The 19,709-nt window shown below is 37.5% G+C and overlaps 1 protein-coding gene across 8 annotated transcripts in view; it reads right to left on the bottom strand.

The window, feature by feature from the left end:
* The window catches only part of OSBPL6 (oxysterol binding protein like 6), a 181,122-nt gene that overhangs the window by 27,104 nt on the left and 134,309 nt on the right, over positions 1–19,709 (bottom strand). For 6 of the 8 annotated variants that reach the window (XM_039855937.1, XM_039855940.1, XM_039855943.1 and 3 more), the window contains 5 exons: positions 17,998–18,130; positions 11,418–11,521; positions 10,749–10,841; positions 6,331–6,405; positions 1,434–1,599 (listed from right to left, as the gene is read on the bottom strand). In XM_039855937.1, coding sequence (XP_039711871.1) covers positions 1,434–1,599; positions 6,331–6,405; positions 10,749–10,841; positions 11,418–11,521; positions 17,998–18,130 — 571 coding nt within the window. The remainder of the gene's footprint in view (positions 1–1,433; positions 1,600–6,330; positions 6,406–10,748; positions 10,842–11,417; positions 11,522–17,997; positions 18,131–19,709) is intronic. The other 2 variants (XM_039855942.1, XM_039855944.1) reach the window with 2 other exon arrangements.

The following is a 19,709-nucleotide window of genomic DNA, read 5'->3' as shown; positions in this document are numbered from 1 at the left end:
TGACATAATTAGCATCCAGCTAAGAAATGTAATAAAAATGTACTAGGAGTAAAACAGCCTGTGAAAGAGAGTTGGCCTTACAGAATCTCAACTGAGCAAGATATAGAAAAAAAGGGGGAAGATGATTTAGCTTGTTTGGGGATTATGGAATTACCCAAATATCTGATAGCACATCTGTGCTGATGCTTTGAGAGTACAAAGTTTTGTTGACTTCGACATTCTCAGAGGTGCCCTCAGTGTGTGCCCCTTCTTTTCCTGAGCCACCAAGCTCTTGAGTATTACGGGGAGGGGACCTGAGATGTTCCATTTAACATACATTTTCAAGAATATTTTATAACCTATAAAATTCTCCAGGGAAAATAAATGCGATTAATTCACAATAAGTTGGTGACTGAAAACAACAATGTATATCTTTCTCCAAGAGATTATGCATTAAAAAATGCCTGGGAAAGTATTAACTTGAGTCAAAAAATGAATTTCAGTGGCTAAAATTTAAATATTACAGCACTAAGAAGGGGAGTTAATTTGGGAGCTGGGTAAACACAGATAGGACTGCTCAGTCCACCTATACTCTACTATCCTGCTTCATACTTATCATACCCTACTCCTTGAAGCCAATGACAACAATTGAACTTATGCAACGTGTCTTATTGAAAATTTAACATTAAAAAAGAGACTCTAAGGTGGGGTTGATTTCCCTTCCCCTTCAAATCTGGACTGGCCTGTAAAGCTCTAACCGGTAGAATGCAGTGGAAGTGACTCTGTGCCAGCCCCAGACGTGGCTTTGAATAGGATAGGCAACTTCTATTCCAATTCACTCCATTCTTTTGGATCCTTGAGTTGGCATGGAGCAGGGAGAGGGACACAGTTGTGTCCCAGCCATTCAATCAACAACCAAGCACATGGGTGCAGCCACCTTGGGCCTTTCAGCCCAGCCTCCACCAGAATACCACTGAGTGAGCTCAGTCAACACTGTTTAGCTGAGCCATGTCTAAATTCCTGACCTGCAAGCTATAAAGTAAAATCAATGAGCATTGTTTAATAAAAAAAAAAAAAGAGAAAGACTCAGAGCCTATTTTTTTTCTTGCTAAGGATAACCCACAATTATGTATTAAATGATAACTAAAAGACACTGAAAAAAAGATGTTTAGTAGTGTCTGCTGGCCTGCACGGGGCAAATCTTTTGTCTTTCTTCCTTTTTTCCCTCCCTCCCTGACACTTTCTTTATTCAGTCAATAACTGTAAACCTATGATGTGTGTTCTCCCAAGAAGCAGACATCATATTCCACTGTGGTCTGTATATAGAACTTCAACTAGTATACAAACCATTTAATCTTTCTTCCACGATCACCTAGACAAGGATAAAAGAGTGAATGGCAACCTCTCATCAGAGAAGAGAGCTTTTCTAAAGGGCACGTTAGATTTGTTGTTACCTTTCTGTGCAATTAGACAAAATTCTTCCTGAAGTTTTGTATAATCTGTCGAACTTTCCAGAGGGTCAGTGAGGTGGCTAGGGGGAGTCTGAAATTCAATATCTGCACAAAGGTTGGGGTTGGAGGAATGCAAGCGAACTGGTGACATGGTCGCACTGAAAGGAACCTAGAAGGGAAAGATACAAATTATTCTAGAGCAACAGTGCACTGGTCCATATTCTCTTACATAGAAGAGATCTCTTCCCTCCTCCAAAATAACAGATTCCTCTCTGATGACACACTCGGAGAGACTCAGTACTCATTTATTTTGCAGGCGGTAGGGGTGAGAAGGAGTCTCACGTCCCATGGTTGACGATTTAGGACTGCCACTGACTCACAGGCTTTTCACTGGTACAGAGAGAGACTGCGGAATGACAGGAAGAAAAGGTATAATCCCAGGTAAGCTTCAGCTCCAAACTCACAGTTGTATCTAAAACTTTACTGGCAGGAAACAGTAGTATATACTGTGATGTGGCTGACCTTCTTTTATAAGGTCTGGGTACCTGCATCTGAGGACTTTTTATGCTCACTTTTTTCTGAGCCTATTGAAAATTTAAGAGGCGCATATACAGCAAGGTTCACTGGCTCCATAGCCATTAGATAAGACATAAATAAGTTTAACAGTAAATATACTAATGGTTTAAAAAATCTCCCAATTAAATTTGAAATCGATTTATCAAAATATATATTTGTAAATGAAACATATATAGTTTACCTTAGTATGGTACAAACAACTTTTACATATACGAACATGGCTTATGAACTAGTCAATATGGAAAAGCATTAAATAAAAAAAGTCATATTACTAGAGATTTCCTCAAAGAGCTAGAGGTATTTCCTTGCTCAGGCTAGAATGGGCTAGGCTTGTGCTGTGTGGAGGCAAAGCATCTTTCTCTCTCCTTCTGGAACATTCAACCTGACCGTAACAAATGCTGTCAGTCGAACATTCTTGGAAAATGAGAATATCAATTCTTCTTGTAAATCAGATCACCAGTAACCTCCCCTAATTCGAAATGCACAGACGTTCATTCAATTATCTTCAAGAATCAGACTCTTAGGCTCCTTTGTTGAATTTTGTAGAAATTAAAGCATAATTCGACACCATCTATCTAACAGGAAATATGCTGTAGGAGGAATATCTAGTCTAATGTATATGTATTTCAGACCATTTCCTTTTTTACATTTTTTGATTTTGCTTCAAACTCCTGGCAGAAAAAGAGAGAGAAAATAAATACAAACTAGAACGCGCGGCAGATACAGAGGATAGATGGAGGAGTTGGAGGGAACAAAAAATATCTGATCTAAGCTAAAGTTTGTGGTATGGGATTTACGTGGAAGAATAATTAAAGACAGAAATGTCTGACCTTAACTCTGGTGATGCCAAATCTAGAAAGAGAGGTCAGCCCATAGCCTTCCAGGGAGGACACAGAGAATCAACCTATGGAAAAGGTGGTGGAGATTAGGGAGTCCTGGGAAGGGGCTGTGACCTGGGGAAATGGGTAAACCAGAGAGTCTTCAGTTTAAAGCATATGGTCTCCACATACAAGGAACTAGAACTGAGCATTAAGAAAAAAGAATGTGGGTGTGTGCTGATGGAGAATGTAATGTGCTGACAATCAGGGAAAGGGTTTTATCTGCATTCAGGTGCCTTTAGCACTCCAAGGACTAGCATGGCATAGAAGAGGGGTCTCTTCCCTTCATGGGTAGGGAGGTGCCTGCGAGAGCTGAAGGAGAGGTTGAGAGGGGAGGCCATGATGCACTGGAGGCCCAGAGAGCCCAGTAACGATGCGGACTTGTCCCTGAGATAATGGCCTCTCTATTAAAATTTGGAATCTAACACTGAGAAGGAAAATGTAAGTTACAAATTTATATTTTGAATATAATGGAAGTTTAAATTGGCAATAAAAACAGTAAAAGTGGGCGTGTACATAACCCACAAGAAAGAGACTTGGAACGCTCCATTCAAACTGCAATCAGGCCTCTAGGATATTGAAAACTAATTTTTATATGCTTCTTACTGAAGATGTTTATATTGACTTTTTTTTTTTTTTTTGGTTAAAATAAGTACATGGAATGGGTCATTTTAATGAAATTGAGAATACAAAGTGAAGGGTACTAATCTAACTCTAATTGAGTAACTCTTCAGCCTGAGGACTTATTTGCTCATTTTTTAATTCATCAATCTGGGTATTGTGGGATTAAAAAATTTAAGTGGTAACTAGGCTCTCAGTCAGTGACGCTGAAGTGGGAGCTGTGTCCAGCTCTCAGTGTTTGTACTGAGAACACTCAGTGTTGGATGTGGCCTTTATACCCTGCTCAGGGAAGAAATCCAAGGCTTCCTTGAAATCCTGTGACAGGGAGGAACCCTGATCCTGAAACATTCTGGTACTAATAAATACAGTTTGGAATGGGGATGTTAGCGGATGCTTTTAACACCCATCTATAAAGAAGTTAAAAAAGGAATGGATTGTCAGCGGAAGTACTGGCACTGAAATTTAGCAATGGTAAATGTGAATGAAAAAGAGAACCCAGAATAGCAGTTCTAAGTGTATACGACTTATAGAGCCAATGTGAAAAGTCTCCGGCTGTTGTTATTCTGCATTATGTGTACGGGGAACCTCCCGGGGATTACTGATGGCGTTGGGACTCTCGGGGTTCATCCATGGTGAAGGACCAGTGTTTCTCTTTTCCCGACCTCCTATTCTGTTTGGTCTAGCTGATGTTGCAACGGGAACATTGAGGTGTTGGATCAACAAGAATAAATCTTTGAAACTTCCCCTTGGGTATACTTTTCTTTAGAAGCAATCTCAGCTGTGCTGGACACTAAAGTGGGCAAAGAAAACGAGTGACTAGGAGTCACTGGAAAATTCTAGGTAAAAGGTAATAGCAGGACAGGATAGGTTCGAAAAGTGTGGGATAACTTTAGTGTTGAGAACAGGAAGGACTGGGAATTAAGGCGAACCACTGTAAAAGACACGGTGGGCAGAGTCACCAGTGTCAGGTCACTGGGATACAGATGAGGGGGCTGAGGGAGCCAATTTAGGGTCCTGCTAGATGTTGCTATGCTCAGGTATGGAGTTAAAGCTATAAATCCTGGAGGGTTTATGGCAACCATTCTACTTAGTTATTCCCAAATTCATTGTTAAATGTTGCCAGTAACTTTTCTCATTAGATGAACCTAAATTATTCTTAAGTTCTGTGGTCACAGCTACCCTGGGAGGAGGGCATTAATACTTCCTTCTTTTATAAGCTTTTTCTCTTTTATATTCAAATTTTAAAATATAAACCCATTCTATTCAAATAGGTTCTAACCCGTTTTATTATATTCACTATATGAATCTACAATTAAAAAATGAACACAGTAGAAACACATTCACTTCCCTACGTGCCGTCTTAGAAGTACATTATTTAAGGAACCCATTAGTATTTCCATAAAATGATTGACCCTTTCTTTCCATACTGCAATATTGTTCTCTAATAATCATTTGATTTCTTAATTTTATAAACGAAAGATTACATTTAAGAATTATTTAACTGATTATACATGTATCTATTGCCAGAATCTGTTACCATGTAGGTGTCATATGTTTTACTCATCCGCATTTGAGTACCTGCATAAGATACACATTAACTGTGAAATCTATTTCAATAATTTGTTTGCTCCAGTGTTCACAAAATGTGAATTTAAGTACTAGTTCCCTAATAAATTCCAAGTCACTGGTTCATTTCATAATAAAAAGCAATTCTTTTTCTCAAACAATCCAGCTAAGCACTTAGACAAAATGCAAGAGTCAGTTGCCAATCATAGAGAAGAAAACCAACAATCCTTACACCACTATCCATTCTCCTATGAGTTCATATTTTTCAACAATTCTAATCTTAAAATATACTCCACCAGCAGCAAAAGTAAATCGAGTGTTAATTCAGGAAATATTACCTAATAGCCAAAAAACTAACATCCATGATTGCTATCAACACAGTACTCTATTTTAAAAAATTGATAGGACATCATGATTAAACGTATGATTTACTTTTATCCAGCAAAACGTTCTTGTATTTACATGTTCTATTTTATGTTCCAGGTGGACAGTTCACTATTCCAAACATCTTCTATTCAGTTTTAAATTTTGGTATTTACCTTATCTACCTCAACACTTCTTCTACGGTCTTAATATCCATCCTTTTTTCTCTTAAACAAACAAACAAAGCTCTAGATATGGACTAAATATCACTTAACTTTATGGTTTCTTGCCTTTCCACACTATATTTTCTGATTTTCAGAAATATTCCCTCCAGAAAACAATTTTCCCTTGCTAAATGTAATTTGTGTAGTCATTTAGAGATGACATCAAAATTCGCCTTTTCTTACCCTCTCATTTCTTTATTCTCACATCCTGTTCAAATAGTCACATTGCTACAAAAAAAAGCACAATTTATGTCTGTAGTAACATGACTTTTCTTAGAAAAACAAATCAGTTAGCAAGGCTCCAATAATCAGTATGGCAAAACAAAAAACAAAAAACAAAACCCTGAAACCCCAAACCCGGTATCATTTAAGGAAACCCCATACTACAGGGAACTGTACGCAGTTTTGCAACCTTGAACTAAATTATTTCTTACACTGACAGTAGAAGTAGAGAACTGGATTAGGTAACGGCTTTCCATCGCAAACACCAATATCCATGTGCAGCTCCTGCCATGCAAAGGCAGCCAGAGAACATGCAAAAGCTATGCCAGCACAGGAACGGGCCACAGGTGGTGCTGCCGCACGCAGGTGGCACCATTGGAACAGAGGAGGAGACACTCATACAGTTTCTCATTCTTATTAAACGTCCACTTGAGATTGAAAGCCACTCACTGTTGTAGCCACTGCTGCCGCTAGTCTCTGCCGGCGCCGAGTTGTGCTGAACTGGCCCTTCACAGATGGCCCTTCCTGACAGTGAATGAGAGAAGAGGAGGGAGGAGAAAACATGGGATGAGGGAAAGAGAGGACAGGATATGGGAGGACGAAAGATAATCAGACAAGGGAGAGGGAGAGCTTTTAACTGAAATTGATTTTTCCTAATTCTTAGCATTGAGGAGAGTTTAAAGGGGGCATTCAGGCTATGAGAAAAGTTCATCATTCCCACAGCAGAACGCCCAAACACATAAGTCTATTTGCTAAATATAACTTCCACTTCAAAAGGAGATGGAAAGGTATGAATTGACGAATAGCTTGAGATTTCAAGGTAAAATAAATATGTATACTGTTTTATTCATGCAATGTCATGTTATATGAACTCAAAGGCATTCAGTAAATGGAAGCAAAGAAAAGAAATAAGTTCTGGAAAAAGTGATTAAATAAATAATATGCAAAGGCTAAAATGAACGGGTTGTAACGGGAGCCTCCTGTTGGCTAGGCAGAATTTCCCGTCCCCCCACCCCCGCACCCCCGCCCTGGGAGGAAAAAGTAAGGGGAAAGGTAGTAGGAATCTTCAGCTCCCCATTAGTCCCCTCTTCTATAAAACTCTCTGGGATTCAACATTTAGATTTGTGTTGGGATTTTCAGGTTGATCTGTCTTCCAAGGAGGAACCCAGTCCCCATAGCATAGGAAAAAAAAATTTCAATTTTCTCAGTGTGTGGGGACAATACCTATGAAAATCAGCTATGAAAACCTGAAAGCATAGTTTTCATTTGGTGATGTGCACCTATCCATAAACCAGTAATAGAATCCTTGAGCTTTCTTTCTTTTTTTCTCTTCTTGGTGGACAGGACTAAGGGATAACGACATTTCCTTCTAACTACTCTGCCTTCATTTGACAGATGCTGACTGTTCATGGTCATGAGCAATAATTTCAATTAACTGACATGTACTTAAGAGTCACCTAACAGTCCAGACTGAGAAAAAAAAAGAAAAACAGCAAGACTGCTTTAGTGTTTTTGGAACAACAGAAAAATATTTTAAATTTTTCTATCTCTAATTCTCTTTATATTTGCCAAATTACATTCACATTTCTCTTCCATCTTCATAAATCATCTGTATACATAGGATATGTTTATTATATACACACATATATACATAATCTGCTTTCCACCAAAAAATCTTCCATAGAAAATCTGTGTATGCTTAATGTAGTAAAAAAGGAGAAAGAACTTATTTTGACCCTGGAATTTGAGCATCTGTGAGATCTAGAATAGCTAGCTACACATGAATGACATTAGATCATTTATTCGCTACTACTCCTCATTTTCTCTAACAACCAGGCTCTAGCATTTAATTCATGCTATGAGCAACACAGGAAATCTAGCAGCTCTCTCTTCCACAGCAACCCTTTAAAAATCAGTCTCTTCTTGCCTTCCTCTACCTCATTTAAAACACGGTCCACTGTTATTGCACAATGATAATACTGAAATTTTTATTAGAACCAGAAAATTTGACGTTTGGGAGACACAAAGTCCTTTTTCTAAAAGGTAACCTCCACAGAACCTTCTAGGACAAATGTTGCCTGCAATGAGTTACACTTCCCATTGGCTTCTAGCGGACATATGGCCACATGGGTCCAAAATTTAACCTTCATATGCAAATCAATAGCACAATCTAACCTATGCAAGAATAAGCAGTCAAACATCCAGCATATCATGTTCATTTTTACTTTCCTGGGGTCAATTTTTTAAACAATCTGTTTTACAGTTATTCCAAAATGACAACCGCCATAGGATGCTGAATGCAAAGTCCAGTGAAAACACCAACAACCACAACAGCAGTAACTAACAATCACCACCAGCACCACCACCGACAGTCTAGGTTCCTTCACAAATGGCGGGTATACTAAAAATTACAAACAGTAGAGGGGATGAAAAATGAGCCACTCACTACAAAACCTCTCAATTGGCTACAACAGTGACCATCAGAGAAAGGGGTTCACATAGTGAGATAATTATGGGCTCAAAAAACAAATACTTGGTACCCTCAGATGGAATTCCCACGGTCAAGAAACATTTAAAACAGGAGGGAAAAACTTGTATATGAAAGTGGGAGAAGGTAGTGGGTATGTTTAATCCACTACAATAAAAATGCTGTGTCTTTCTGTGGGTAAAATACTGGTGAGTAACGACATTTATATTGGTCTTAGTCATTCCTGGGTGATTTTAATGGCTCCCTAGCCAAGTATGCATGTTGAAGAAACTTGCAAGCAATTTCTCAGTCAAACAGCGAATGAGGGACCTAAGGGACCCTGGATGAGCAGAAAAGGTCCAGGGATGGCACCAAATTCTGCAGCATTCCCCCATCATACTTTTTGTTTTACCAGTCTATGTCTCTGCAAATGATTAATAGCTTACTGCCAGCCCCAAATCTATCTATTTCCACTTGGAGTGTACAACAAAATCTCCTACTTTTGAAAGTTTAAAGTTTTCTTTGAGTGTGGAGATTAGTTGATTTTAATTTCTCTCAAAAATAATTAAACTAGAATCACAAGGGCCATTTTGTTATTCTTTTGGCAAAACCAAAACAAAGCAAAACAGCACAGATAAAAACTTAAAAACAAATAAGCCACCCTAAGATGTTGCAGGAGTATGAATAAAGAATATTTTTCTTCTGATGACTTAAAAAAAAAAAACTCCATAAACTTTCTGCACATTGAAAAGCACAGCCTGTGACCAAGTGCATTCTATTTCCTTCAGAAAAATAAAAACGAGCATATAGGGACTATGGTGGACCTTGTGGCCATAGCAAGGTGGCCAGGAACATTGCATTAAGACTCACTGGGAACCAATCTCTTCAAAACAATAGCTGTGAATTAGAATCTGTTCAATGGCACACCTTATAAAAACAAGATTGAAATAATATCTAATCGTAAAAGTATATATTCTTACAATGCTGGCCTTCTTCAATTTTTAAATAATGGTTCTTTTCTATAATAACCATAGATATTAAGCTTTAAAAAACAAAACAAAACACAACAAAAAAAACAGCCACAAAACTAGACAATCACATGCTCAGAACAAATGAAACTGCCAAAAGCAATTTTAGGTAATTTTCTTGTGAAGTCATCTGGCACTTTTGTCTCTATAGTATTAATTTTCTGAATAGAGGGGAAAACACACAAAAACATGCTGAACAATGGAACACAAAAAATTGTGTTCATAGAATGTGGACATTCTAAATAAAAAAAAAACATGGATATTTAGTGCTTATGAAAATTTATTTTCAAATACAGCAGATTAACAAGCAAAGCAACAGAAATTTGTTATTTATGCATTCAGAATTACAACACAATGTTATCAATACAGTCAGAATTAAAGAATTATTGTTATTTGTTCAGAGGACATTGAAGAATTCTGAAAGGCAGTTCCTTTTACTTTTGTATTAGAATATAAATTGATTTTTAGTGCAATAAAAAGAAATGCAAAGTCACAAGTCTAATTTTGATTATGCAGGGCAAGAGTTCTTTTATAATATATAGTCAGGACTGGAGAAGTAGAGATTCTAGCTTAAAAATCTGAAAGTAATATGATTTATGACATAAGAGGATTTAGGCATTTATCATATGTAGTATCCCCGCAACAAAATAACAAAAGAGGATCTTATGTTAAAATTTGAAATTACTCATTTCAAATAAATAACTTATTTAAAATAAATTTCAAGTAAATGTAACATGATCCATTAAGACTTTAGTTCAGATTTTAAAAGTGATTGTTGATGGCCAAATAATATCTATTTTTGTACAATCATGGAACTTTAGAGTTGAAAGAAAATTCAGAGATCATTAATTCCTTCGCTTTACCTAAAACCAAACAGAAACTCAGAAAACTTTAGAGAAATGTATGAAATTATACTGCCAGGAAATCACAGTGATCAGACTCAATGCCAAGCTTATTGATTTCCAACCTATTGCAGCCCTCACTTTTTTACTGATAAATAAAGTTTGAAGAAAGCTAACACATAAAAGACTCCATTAAGATCTAGTATATATAAATGAATGTTCATTACAACCCACTGGATTTTTAGTCGAGATTTTTAGGGTGACTTTTTGTTAAAATATATTTCAATGGTTCAAAGGCCATAATTGAGAATGAAAATGTCACTTTGCAGCCATGTTAAATAATTTTAACCTTTATTTTAAATTAGTTTTACTTATGCAAGGGTTAAGAAGAATAGATTTCTTGCTACTTGAGATAGTTTGAAAAGCACTGGTTTTAAAGCAGCTAAGTTACTGTAAATTATTTAACTTCCATGAACTGATATATAGACTAAAAAAGTATGTAATTATATGAATGAAAAGTAAAATCTGTACCTGCAGTTGTATTTTTGTATCTTTGCTGACACTTTTTGTTCTCCATCGTCTTGTGACCCGCTTGTCTTTCTTTGAAATATCTACACAGTTAGCCTATGTTACACAAATAGTTAAAAGCAACAAAGTATTATTAAGTTCATACAGATGATACAGACATAGACAAAGAGAGTACCACCAGTTAGTGAAGAATTGTTAGACACCCAACACAAACCAGCCAAGAGAGAAAGGCATATCTGATGCATACTGGGCATTAAAAACAGAGAAAAGAACTTAATCATAAAATGTATTTTTCTGCTATACAAAATGAACATAAGATTAGAAATTTTTGATATTTTTCCCCCATGAAAAGATGGTAATAATTCTGAGAGTATCGAAGTTATATCTTCAGAGCTACCATTTCTAATGTAAACAAACACAGAATGATTCAGATTTTTATTTCTTTAGTTTGTTTGTATTTAAATGTACAACATTTCAAAATAGACATCTTAACACAAAGACGACAAGATTTAAAAATATTAAGAATATTAAGAATAATTGCAGAATATAAACTAACCTATATTATTGTTATTTCCCTTTAATATTACCTTATATATTCACAGAACAATTCAGTAAAAATTCTGAGTTAATATATTAAGTTTCTTTAACCAACAGCAACAGTAATATGTTTACCTGCATGTCAGTAAAGTTAGGTGCTGACTGAGTTCTCTGAAGTATTTCCAAATTTTGCAGGAGTTTGCTAAGTTCTACGAGGTTTGACTGGCAGTGCGCAAGGTCTAATAAAAATCAGAAATTAGAATGTTAGAACTGGGCAGGGACTGGTGGTGGTGGTAATAAAAGGGAGTCAATCCAAATTATGGCAAATATGATTAAGCGTATCCATATAATATTGGCAAATGAAAGAACCGTAAAACCATATCCATGATAATATTGCATATTCATGATAATATTGGCAAATGAAAGAACCATAAAACCATTAATTATTATTAGATGACTTCGAAGTCCACTCTTACAAATTAATAGCTTTTAGTGTAGAGAGCCATTCAAATGTGTGTGCTCACTTTCGTTGTCACATAAAAAACATACTCAAGGGAACTTCAGCAGTTGTATTGTTTTCTTGTTAAGAACCTGTCTACCTGCCCCTACAACAGTTTATAAGGTGGCTGCTTGGATTTCGGGTGGAGTCAAAGTCAAGTTCAGAAAAATAAGATGGAATACAAAGTCAATGGGCATATTTATCTATAACTTAGCTCACTAACAATGTGGCAATGCATGAGTTCTTTAAAATCTATTAGAGATGTCACACTAAACAAAACCAAAGATTCTCTGGTCCAGCAGGATCAGCATCACCTAGGCATGATACTCATTCTGTTTGAATCACTTAGAATGAAGAAATGACATAATTTTTTTTTTCTTTTTTTTTTTGGCGTATTTGAACGAGAGAATTTTAAAGGTCTGCATGATCAAATATCACAAAAAACTGACCTTTAGTATGTGAAATTAAACACAGTCAAGAATACTGAGTTATTAGTATTATTTATTCAATTAGTAAATATTTCGAACATGGCTCCCAGTTATGTGATGACTTTTGTACATGTCCTGTTTATGAAGAGACTGCAACAGGGCATGTATATACATCTGTATAATTATAAAGGGATAATTCTTATTTTTGTGGCAGTTGGTGAAAATTTCACTGATGTTATCTGTGTTTTTCATTAAATCTCAAAGATCTGAATTGTTACAAATATGGTATAGGCAGCAAAATATCATTATTAAATATGGCTAAAGATTAACTGGGTCGAATAACATAGGTAGTTGGGGATTTCTGATAGTTCTGGTGGATTTTTTTGGTGGGTATAAAATAAAATAAAGAGGTAACTACTATGAAAATCTTTATACAGGACTGAGAGTCTCTTCACACTTTCTAGGGAGCAATTTATCTGGAGGCCAGGCCATAGTCCATCCTCTTAGCTGCATCTGCCTCAGGATGGAGCCCAGGTGGGCTGTTCAAGTGCTGCTGTTGTTCTTCCCAGGAATTCCTGGACATTAACGGCCTTTAAATTCCTTCAGAGAGGGAATCACCCAAATGGAGGTAGGAGGAAAAGAGTACTGGCCAGGCCAGGGCTCTTCCACTGTCCCCCACCTCCCCGCTTTCAGGAGAGGCAGCACCTTCGTATGCCCCATCTCCTTCTCTATGGAGAAAAGAAGGTAAAGTGGCTTGGAAGGGTAGAAAACACAGAAGATGAAAGAGAAAAAATGAGGGAGAAAATTAGTGCAAAAAAGGAAGAAAGAGGTTAGAGGGAAGAGGAGATAGAAGATGGCAAGAAGGAACCAATACTTTAACTTGTCTTTTAAATAACAACAAAGTTACATCATAATCATCATGCTGGTGGGGACACTGTGTGACATCATCTATCCACTGAGACTTCTATCTAGTAAATATTACATTTGTACTTCTTAATCATTGTGATTATTCTATACAAATGGTGTATGTAGGCAGCACAGAAATCTAGAAATGGACTTAAAATCCTTTCTCATAGCATAGAAAGAGAACTTTGTGAATGAACTCAATTTAAGGCAAAGGACCCAAAACTTTGGGAGTCACAAGTCAGTTGATTCAGGAGACATGGATTTACTTTACATTTTTCAGTGATAGTAATATTTACTTCTCATACTTTCCTGACTTAGAGTAGCAACCGAGATGGTAGATGAGAAAATTCTACAAAAACCAGAAATGATCTTTAAGGAGTATCGATCACACCAAATTTAATCGAACTGCTAGAACCTTAACTTGGAATAAGTTGCATCATTCTTCTCCACTTGTATCATTTAAAATATGGAAGAAATGAAATCCTTAACAGAATTTCATGCTTGCCTAAGTGCCTGGCCATATACAAGAATTATAAAGATTTTCCCAAGATAATAAAAATATCTTTAAAAAAGGAAATCTCTAGAATTTCATTAAGATCAAATCCAATTTTAGAATCTGGGAAAAAGGAAAAATTATGCCAAGAAAGGGCTACTGAGATTGTTTATAACACTGAAAAATTAAAGACTTAAATCTTTAGCAGTTTACTTATTTTCTCATCATGCCCTATATTGTTCCAAAAAGAAATGTCATAAAACTGTGGAATGGTTAAATAAATTAAGGAATATCCAAAGTTATTCATTTATTATTTCATTTAGGTACCACTGATTAGGAAGAGACTGTGTACCCAGCACAGTTCTAAGCTCAAGGAATATAGCAATCAAGTAAGATTCAAAGAATTTACATTCTGGTTAAAAAATAGGAACACAATAAATAATATGTATGTTAACTATCATGTACTCATCTTTAATGATGGCATATACTGGTATATAAAGATGGAAAATAGAATACTAATTTAACATTTTGTTTCTATGGGAAAAAATGCTTTCCAAGAGCCAAGTAATTTCTTTTTATACTTGAGAAGGTCTGGATTGATATAAGTCCAGATCCATGAATAACTAGCCACTTCAAGTATTAGAACTATAAATCTGAAACATCATAAGTTCAAAAAGCTCTTACATGATGAACTTCTAAAATGCAACCAACCTTGACTCAGTATCAGGAAATCTCTATGAAATGATCAGGATAGTCCAAGAAAAAGTGCTGTCGTAGTTTAGAAATGTGGCTTCAGGTCACCAGAGCAGACTTAAAAGAGAAAGTGGAGTTTTGTCTGGGTCTGGAGGATTGATGGAAAGAATTCAACAACAAAATACAAAGGTGGAGAAGGGCAGAGAGGGCACTACAGGTTGGGAAGAACAACTTGTGTAAAGGCAGAGATGCGGGAATACACAAACATGTTCAGGAGACAGCAAATAAGTTTAGTTCGGAGGCAGGGTTGAAAGGGTAGGTGGGGTCAGAAAGCTGAAAGCTGAATAGTAAATGCTGGGCTGAGTAATTTGGACTAAATCTCCAGGGCCCATGGAGAACCACGTGAAGAGATTTTTGCATAAAAGCTATTTTAAGGAATATCAGTCTTGAAGAAACATTATGTAGTAGACAAAGAAGTGGCTTTGGGGTTAGTCGAACATGGGTTGGCTGGAGTCCCAATCTCTTCACCAGGGCAGCTGCGTAATCTTGGGCAAATTCCTTAACCTCCATGCATTTCTCTTTCCTCATCTGCAAAGTGGGTATGGTAGCAATACCCACATCTTGTGGCTGAGTGCAAATGGAGTACTGCCTCCTAAGTGTTGCAAACACGTTCGAGAATGGTAATTTTCCATGAGCCTTTGAGAGAGATGGAGTGGCAGAGCAAGGGACCAAGGGCAGGAGTACAAGTCAGGAGGCCATGTGACTGCCCAGAGACTGAGTAACCGTGGGCCTGAGTTAGGAAAGAAAAAACCTGAGGCAGGGTAGATGAAGGGGAGGTGAGAAGGGGGAATGTTTTCAAAGAAATAACAGAACTCAATCTCAGCTGAATGAACAGAGTGGGAGGGTCAAGGGTGGGAGCTATTGGGGGGATTGTTTTATGAACTATATAGATGTCTAACCAATGTACCATATACTGGAAACTAATTTAAATAAATAAATTTAAAAAAAAGAGGACATCTGTTATGTTTAGTAGATCTGATAGTGGCACTGACAGGAAATGCTTAAAGTCCAGGAGCTAGGACCATTTTTGGGGCAGAGACAAAGAGTTTGGTTTCAGACAGGCCAAGAAAGGGCGAGGTAGAGCATATAGACAGAAAGGGCCAATAACAAGGTGAGGTGGTGGGAATGTAGCACAGGGTAGATATACAGATCTGAGATTTGAAGATTTTTTAGTCTTTTTGAGGAGAATATGGTGCAGTGATTAGATTAAGGGCAGACACTCTGGAGTCAGACCCCACCTGAGTTTGAATCCCAGGTCCACTTTTCCTAGCTATGTGAACTTGGTGTGAACAGTGAAGTAATTCCTCTGTACCTGTTTCTCATTGGTATATTGAGGTTAAGAGGATTAAATAAGTTAACGCATATAAGACACCTAGAATCATGCCTGTCACATAGGAAACACCCAATACCTATCAGCTGCCACCACTACCACCACCATCACCATCAGCAGCAGTAGTGGCATCACCATCAGCACCACCGTCACTCCTACCATCATTAAAACAGAGATTTCAATTGAAATTATGAGCATTCCTGTCATCTCCAAAGCACAGAGCACAGTCATTAGAATCAAGTTGGCCTGGGTTAGCCCTCCAGCTCTTTTAAGTACTTGATGTGTAACATGGACCAGTTACTTGACCTTCCTGAGCTTTGGTTTCCTTATCTATAAAAATATGGTTCATAATCCCTGCTTGGTACCTTTGTGAAGATTTACAGAAAACGATGTATATAAAGTGCTTAGCTCAATGCCTGGCCCATAATGAATACTTAATAAAATGTAGTTACTCTTATTGAAGCAGAAAGCAGACGACTGAATCGTGATCATCCCCACAACTAAGGATGGCCAGAGGAGAATCTCAGTGAAGCAGAGGAGGAGCAGCTGGAGAAAAAGGAAAACTTGATGAGGCTGAAGGGAGGTGGCTCACTAGAGAAGGGCTTGCAGGGCAGGTCAGAGGATGAGGCCTGGGAATGCAGCAGAAATCAGATGGCCTCCTGCTACCAAGAATGCTTTTTCCATAGAGCAAAAAAGGCAAAAAACAAAGTAGGCGAAAGAACACAGAGTCTATGGGCAGAGAACAGGTATGAGTGAAGAGGGAAAGACTGAAGTTGTTCCCAAAAGAGGAGGTAGTAATTATTGCCCTAAATCCTGAAGGAGAACAGTCACAGGACAGAGGGTATAGGAGGAGTGGTAAGGATGGAGAGGAGGAGGATCATCCCCAAGCCTGGAGAGAGTGCACAAGGGACGAACCACAGTGCTGTGAAGCAGCACACAGGGAGACAAGTGCATTCCCCCATCAATCAGAGGCTTCTTGGCATCAAGGTCAATGTCTGTGCATTTTGGTCAGATAAACAGATTTTGTCCCAGTGGATAGTCTCAATGTTTTCAGCAATGTAGGTAGCCAGGTTAAATGTCAGAAGCATGTGTAAGGCTGCAAAAATTAAGAGGAAAAGCTAAAATGTCTAGAACTGTAGCTTGGGGCAAACCTGAGGAGTTCTAGGAAGGTGAGATTAAGCTTCTTTCCTCGAACTGACGTTAACTGAGTCAAAGTAATTGTGTGTTTTGTGAATATATCCAAGTAGAAACCTTTTTAATGGAATATTAGCTAGACATGTTTTATGAATATAAGATCCCTCTTAAAATCACATTTTCACATAAATATTTGGTTTGGGGTATGTAGAGGGCTAATAAAAATACAGCAGACTTTGAGTTCATACATGTGTAGAGCAAAAAAAAAAAAACAGTTTTTTATTTTTTTGGTCGGGGGACCAACATAGATTGCCAAATTTCAATTTTTCTAGGTGAGGACATAAAAAAAATAATCAAACTTCTATTTTTATCATAATGTCATAAAAGAAAAACATTTAATATCATAAAAAGTTAGGCCCAACATTATCTAAAAATAATCTTAAAATTAAATCAATTTAGCTTTATTATATACTTTCCATGTTATCTTTGTTTTTCTCATTTTTGAAGGTCAAATGAAAACTGTCTCACAGAATGGAAATGGTCTGTGGATCCATTTCCAATGGACCAACTTACTCAGGCTAATTACAGGACAGAGAAAATTCCTGGAGACTAAGAGGCTCAGAGATGGCAGAGTGAGGGAATCATGTATTGGTTTAGAATATTTAATAATCGATCCATAGAGGAACACCACTAAAAGGGATTAAGGATGTAAGACACCATATAATTGTGCCATTTATTGCAAGCAATGTAATACACAGGTGAGGTGAATGGAGCAGCAGAGAAGGCAGCTGTGGAAGTGACCTAGCACAGAGTCAAGGACGGAGGATGGAGGCTGCCCCTTAGGCAGTGCTCCTCCATCTGGTTGTCCCCAGGGTCTAGGGAGTGGGAGGCTAACGAAGCCAGAGGGAACCAGTAATGGGATGAGGTGAGAAGGCTGAGGAGGGTGGAAGTCTGGGTAAGGCTGAAACTAGATTCAGTAGTTGCGAGCGTGCAGAACTGACAGGAGAGAAGCGCGAGTCCTGAGAGGGAGAAGGAACTAGTGTATAAAAATAAGCAAAAAGAAAAATCGAGGCTATTGGGGGGATTGGGGGTAAAAGGTGCAACAGCCACAATTCACCTCTTTTGTTTGTTTCTTGGTTTATTCTGATAGCCCACAGTGGGCAAGAACTAACCTTCTGCACACCTGTCCATTTCTTCTGAGTCCTGTAACCAGGCTGCCACTTTGCTCTGGCCAGTCGTGCAGGTTGCAGGGAGGCTGTTGCTGCATGGTAAAGGGGACTGCCATGGACAGCTGTTTGGTTGTACCTACAATGAATGAAAAGAAATGAAGTGTATGGTCAAGCAGAAACAGTACTTTAAGTGATTTTTAAAAATACAAGTACTCTCAACGTGACATTAAGAAAAAAAGAACCAACACACTCACAAAGTGGAGAAGCCTCTTGGTTCAACATAGTATGTGCTCAGTGAAGTCAAAAGTCATAAACATTAACCACACCCTCATTAAGTTGCTATCTCCATCATAAATGAAGAAGACCACACTCAAGACCACACTCAAGACCACTCGCAAGGACCTGCCAACTCAAATTCCCAATAATTTTAAATTACTCAGTAAGTGGTATTTGATAGAGTGTCTTTATTGAAGACTCAACTCATGATTGAAAGCCTTTCCTCTCCACAAGGTCTCTGCACCCTATGATCAGCTCAAGGTCAGTCACGTGTGATTCCTAAATACTGCACACTGTCTACCAGCAAGGGACCTTACAAGGATGCTTTGCACGCTGAAAATTATAATGTAAAAAAGGCAGTCTTGGCAAGTTATTATTATCTATAGCTGATAGGCTTTCCATTTAAAGGCACTTTATGTGAAATAAATTAAAGTTGTATGAAGTATGTAGATACTAGAGTACAGTAAACGCTCAGTGAAAAAAGCAGAAACTTATTTTCCTCAAAAGTTGAAACGACTTTAAAACTCCATATTTGACTTTAATATTCAATTATAACTGGTTGCATCTCTTCTAAATCATTATAAAGTGAATGATGTGCATACTTAGCAAACCCAGATTTATTTATTGCCCACACAGGGTCAAAAACCAATTAACATTCAGGAGTCTCAGAATGCAAGCAAAGTAACAAAAAGTTCTTCTCAAACTTTACTGCATTTTGATAAATGCAATGGGAATTTTTCACCGAGTTCTATCTTAGAAGCATGTTATTCGTAACTAAAGCAATAGATCTTCTATAGAAACCAGAGTTGAAGAGCTTTCTTATTCCAAGGCAAACAGTAAGGAGGGTTTGGTTTCAGCTCTTCATTCTTGGATATCACCCAAGTTACTTAATAAGTAAAAAAAGGGATGAAAATAATACCTCTTTTATCAACACTCTGTGCCAAAGATGCAGGCAGAAGCAGGAAGGACCAAGGGATTAAATATTTATATTTTTAAAATATCCACCTGGGATACATTTCTTATTTAATTTGGACTAACTGTGGGATTCATAGGACACAGGACACCCAGAGAACTTTGGGGACCATCTTGAACATCCTGTGTTGGGTCATTCAGTAAGTGCCCTATTTTCCTAATCCCCTGACCTCCCGGTTTGTTGCTTTTCATTTCAGAACTGGTTAGTATTAGGGTTAACCCAACATCCTTTTCCTAGGAGAAAGATGATTAAACAGTTCTGGGCAAGACCACAACCAGAAAGCTTTGAGAGCCTTATGAAATACAACTAATGGGACTTAACAAAAATTACTTGAGTAATTTCCCTCAAAATAGCAAAAACTGAATACAGTAGTATTTCATTTAATCTGATTTGATTAATCTTGCGGTTACTCTACGAGGTTTTTCAATGCTTTGCAAAGAAAACTTGGATATATGTATTACACGTA

The sequence above is a fragment of the Pteropus medius genome, unplaced genomic scaffold (genome assembly GCF_902729225.1).
Source record: "Pteropus medius unplaced genomic scaffold, Ma_sr-lr_union100, whole genome shotgun sequence".
In the NCBI taxonomy this organism is placed as follows: domain Eukaryota; kingdom Metazoa; phylum Chordata; class Mammalia; order Chiroptera; family Pteropodidae; genus Pteropus; species Pteropus medius.
The sequence above is the reverse complement of the archived record's forward strand: the minus strand, read 5'-3'. Positions and strand labels throughout refer to the sequence as shown.